This window comes from Stegastes partitus, unplaced genomic scaffold (assembly GCF_000690725.1).
Source record: "Stegastes partitus isolate 25-593 unplaced genomic scaffold, Stegastes_partitus-1.0.2 Scaffold817, whole genome shotgun sequence".
In the NCBI taxonomy this organism is placed as follows: domain Eukaryota; kingdom Metazoa; phylum Chordata; class Actinopteri; family Pomacentridae; genus Stegastes; species Stegastes partitus.
The window spans coordinates 43,238-48,218 of NW_007578548.1; the positions used below are offsets into that span (position 1 = coordinate 43,238).

A 4,981-nucleotide genomic window follows, 5' to 3' on the forward strand; every position below is an offset into this window, starting at 1 on the left:
TTACTGTTTTTCTTTATATTTTGTTATCAAAACCTGAATTTATTTGTTTTTTTTGATGGTAGATTGGACAAAACAAGCAAATTTGTTTGGTTTTTACAAAATTCTGATGACATTTGTGTGTATTTTATGACACTTAATTGAACCTAACTTAAACAATAAATTGTGAAAAATTCTTCACAATAATTAGTAATATTAGTTATTGGATACTACCTATCTTTATTTTCATCTTAATACATAACAAAAGATAGATAGTACAAACGTCATTTATATTCGTATTGTTAGAAACTATTTAAATTGAGCCATTTGTGCACAAAAGGTGTTCAACTGTTTTTAAATTCCTTAGCCAGGTGTGGCTTTAAAGGACAATGATCACATTGTGGAACCAGTACACAGACACTACTGGGACCATCGGCTACAGAGTTTCACCTTAAAATTCAACTATATTCAAATAACACAATGCCACAGATGACAAGAGAAAGAAGGAAGCTGGATGTCGACATGTCAGTTAGAGCCTTGATGCTATGGATGGAAGTGTCTGACATTCTGATCTTAACCCCCAGAATGTCCGCCAACTTCACAGAGTCCTTCAGGACATTTAACCTCATCAATTCTATTTAATTCTGAGTGACTTGTGCTTTCTGGTCTCTGAGTCGACTCTTTATCAACCTTTCATTTTCAATATAGTGCATGCTTGGCTGTTTCATGATGTCTATTTTGTTGTAGAGATGCTATTTGTTGTACAAACAAATTGATATTCTCCTATATTTAAAAGAATAGAATTTGATAAAATATGAAAGGCTGCACTAATTTCAATAACATTGAAAATGTGTTGCTTTGAGATTACTAATGTAGCGTAGAAGTCAGTTTAAGATGCAACACCCTGAAGAACTAATACACAGAAAAAACATGTCTGTGAAGATTCTCGGTCGTCCAGGTCATGGCTATTCTGTAGAATTCTGTAGAATAACCACAGAAAAAACAAGCAAACACTTATTATGGAACTGATCACAGCTGAACTGAAACTTCAAATTCTGCGGGAAAGTATTTATCTGCCCCGTTTGCAAGTCAATGAGGACGTGGACAGCTGAAGGTGGAAAGCATATTACAAGGATGAATCAATAGATTTAACTTGATAACTGCTTTTAATCCACAGTGCATCACAGTTATTCGGAATTAATTCTGCTACATCAAAAGAATAAACATTACATTTGATCTACAAATTCTTTTAGCATCTCAAAAAGAGCTGTTGCTCAAGGAAAAGATGGATTTGTTGCTTTAAAACAAACTGCTTTCTTGTGTTCACAAGCACTTTCTATGGCAATTTCATCCTTTTTTAATGAAAAATCTTATGTCTTTGTAGTGAAACCTTTCCCAGCACAATGAACGTGAGGAAGGTGGAAAAGACAGTTTTGAGCGTGGAGCAGGGAGAAGGAGTCGGCGCTCGGGTTCGCAGGAGCATCGGTAGGAAGGAGGTAAGTTCCTGAACATGTTAATGGAGTTCAGCGGTCATTGTTTTATTATATATAAATCCTAATGATTTGTGTGATTATATGCCACATACTCTATTTCCAGCTGAGGAACCTGGACCCTTTCCTGATGCTGGATGAGTTCAGAGTGAGCAAGCCTGCAGGTTTTCCTGATCACCCTCACAGAGGATTTGAGACGGTAAAAATATTTGATTATAATATTAGGCATTGCAAACTATTCAGTGTGGCAGCAAATATTTAGCTAAGGGGAGTGTTTCCTTATCTGTAGATAAACCGCACAGATTTCAAAGCCCCTAGAGGCAAAAATTGTGACCTTGGGCTCAAGCAAAAATGCCAAAAATGTTCCAACTTTTCTACTTTGGAAATTTACTGTTTTTCTGTTAATCTGAATATATTTGTTTTGTGGATGGTACGTTGGAAAAAAACAAGTAATTTTGTGCCCTCTGTTTGATTTTTAGAAAATCCTGATGGCACTTCTGTAGATTTTATGACATCAAATTGACTAAAGAATTAATCGGGAAAAAATTAAAACCCTCACAATAATTGATGTTAAAAAGTCATTAGTTGCTACTTATTTACATTTTCATCTCTGTGAGTAACAGAAGAATGTCCAATGCAACAAAATCTGTAGGCTTTCATCATCATTTTTCAAATGTAATTTTCCAAGCTCAGCTCAGTACATCATCAGTCACAAAAAAGAATCTGAGACATACGTTGCACAACAAGGTAAGAATATACATACATAATAAATGGACTGCACTTTTCAGCTTTGCAACAAACCATTTTAACAACACAACAACATCAAACTGGTACATTTTCCAACAAAAGAGCTAAAAACAGCAACAATAGCAGCAGACGAACAAGACTGACAGGTTTCGCTGACTGTCAAAATTCCTACTGTGATCACTAGATGGCGACAAAGAGACAAGAGAAGCTCAGGAACACTAGTAGTGCCACTACCACAAATGTTTAAGTGAATTTAAAGTTTTTTAAAAGAAATCACACAGAAAGCTGGAGGTATCAAAGGTGTAATAACTGCTGACTCTATGAAGATTGAATAAGCTCAACTTAAACCTAGAAAGCTTTAAAAAGTTTAATCTCAGGAACTCCCATATAAAAAAAAAAAATTAAAAATCCCCTATTTTGAAAGAGAGGAACTGCCCCAGCTTGTGATGTGGAATCATCACTTTTCACTTCGTTATTTATTTACGTATTATTTTTATGATATTATTGTTGTTGTTGTGGGTTCTCTCCGGGTTCTCAGACTTAATCTCACAGTCCAAGAACATGTTGAGGTTAATTGGTGATTCTAAATTGTCCGTAGGTGTGAATGTGAGTGTGCTTGGTTGTCTGTCTCTAAGTGTAGCCCTGTGATAGACTGGCGACCTGTCCAGGGTGTCCCCTGCCTTCACCCTGAGTCAGCTGGGATAGACTCCAGCCCCCCCATGACCATAGTGAGGATTAAGCGGTGTATAGATAATGAATGGATGGATGGATGGATGGATGGATGGATGGAGTTTTAATGGTTAAAAAAAAAAAAAAAAGTAATTTTGGCCTGTGGTTTGATGGGAATTTTTCAGCACCATTTGCCTTTTACTTACTTCGTGTATCAAACAAATGGCCAATATGAGTTACAGCTCTGACTTTGACTGGACAGAATGAGTTTTTAAAGCTCTGCCCCATTCATAATATTTTATTGTAGTGTTAACAGTAACACTGCAGCCACACCGATTAACGAAGACAGTGTAGCATCCTGGACTTGTATCTAGTCAAACTTAAAAAAAAAAAAAAAAAAAAATCCCTAGACATTGTCCTCAGATTGCCAGACGTTCCCCCCCTCAAGTGTATTTGATTTGGCAGATGCAACTTAAATCTCCCGGTGTGGGTGGACGGGATGAGGCTTCACTCCCAGCATGCCTTTCAGCAGGTGTGTTTGCTCACGCTCACATGACTTTTGAAATGGCACAGCTGTGGAGACAGATCACATGCAGCTCTCTGCAGGGGCCCAGGCTTTCCTCCCTTACACAGATGTTCACCTCTGAGCTCCGTGACCTGACGCCCAGCGCCTCTCTTCCTGTCCAGTCTGACCACTGCGGCGGTGAAACCGGTGCACACGTGGCTCCGAGCAAGTGTGGCGGAAGCACTTGTTTGTAACCTGGAACTCAATAACTCACAAAATGCAGAACTGATTGTTCCCTCATGAATGACATATGAGAACAGTTCTTTAATTAAGCCTTGAAATATCGCAAATTAACTAATTGTATGTGTTTGTGTCTTTCAGGTAACGTATGTTTTAGAGGGAATCACAGCCCATGAAGACTTCTGTGGCCATTCAGGTCGACTGAAACCTGGAGATCTGCAAGTACTGCATTATTAAGCAAAAGTTTGTTCTTTTGCAAATATTTCTTTCTTGTTAAGAGTTAAAAAGACTAATGTACATACAGTAAACATGAAGCTTTTCTGGAAACAAGGAGAAACTGCAGGCCTGACTGTCTTACAAAATGTGATTAGAAGCACCTCTTTACATCTCATGTGCTGTTTTATGCACCTTCAGACAGTCAGGTTGATGCTAAGCTAAATCTAAATTGCTGTCCTGCATACAGCACGTGTAAGCACGATAGTGTCGCCACCGCAAGATGCTGACAAGACACATAGAATTGACCGTGTCTGGATAATAAAACCAGATAAACAACCACAGGCCATTTTTATACTTTGGTTTAGGCACAGATAAGATAAAACATATTATGTAGCCTTTTAAAGAGGCTGACAGGTATAGGGTTTTTTTGTATGTTTGGTTAGAACCAAACCAGCTGTTTCCCAGTGGATTCAGTCTTTGTGCTAAGCTAAGCTAACCATTTGCTGACTGTAGCTTCACATTGACCACATGTGCATTAAAGCAGGACTCTCTTTAGGAAAACAATAAGCATGTTTCCAAAAATGTGAAACTCTTCCTTTGACTTTGCCACCAGTATAACTTTCAAATGAATTTAATGGACAAATGATTCGAAGAGGGTGATAATTTGTAGGCCATCTATTAGTGTAATATTCTGAAAGTAAATGTGATTTAAAGAAGCCATTAACTTGAATCAGCAGCACCCTTGTTGTAAATGTGAATGAAGCTACAAGAGCAGAACCAGACTTAAGCCAGATCAACCTCATTTCAAATGCATTATAACGTCGTGCACTCGCACTAATTGGATATTACGCCCTGTGGGTTGTTTCCTGTGTTTTCAAACTAGTAAAGTTACATTCACACACACACACTCACACACTCACACACACACACACACACACAAAACCAGGCTGCTGACTCAGCTCCAATCTGCAGCTGAGGTTCAGTCAGTTCAGCTGAATTCACTGGAACCCACCATGTGCACCCTCTGTAGGCCTCATGGGATCTGCAGATGCTCAAACAGACGCTTGGCTGTCCTTTAGGGAAAAGCTAAAACAGTGCCTCGGATTAAAGCAGGGTTTGATAAAAGGAAAGGAGAATT

General features: G+C 38.3%; 1 protein-coding gene across 2 annotated transcripts in view; it reads left to right on the forward strand.

Moving 5' to 3' along the window:
• pir (pirin) overlaps positions 1 to 4,981 on the forward strand; it is a 41,280-nt gene that overhangs the window by 15,259 nt on the left and 21,040 nt on the right. The window contains exons 2-4 of one of the 2 annotated variants that reach the window (XM_008292538.1): positions 1,361 to 1,472; positions 1,573 to 1,665; positions 3,769 to 3,849. In XM_008292538.1, the coding sequence (XP_008290760.1) occupies positions 1,380 to 1,472; positions 1,573 to 1,665; positions 3,769 to 3,849 (267 nt within the window). In that variant the 5' untranslated portion in view covers positions 1,361 to 1,379. The remainder of the gene's footprint in view (positions 1 to 1,360; positions 1,473 to 1,572; positions 1,666 to 3,768; positions 3,850 to 4,981) is intronic. The other variant, XM_008292539.1, reaches the window with a different exon arrangement.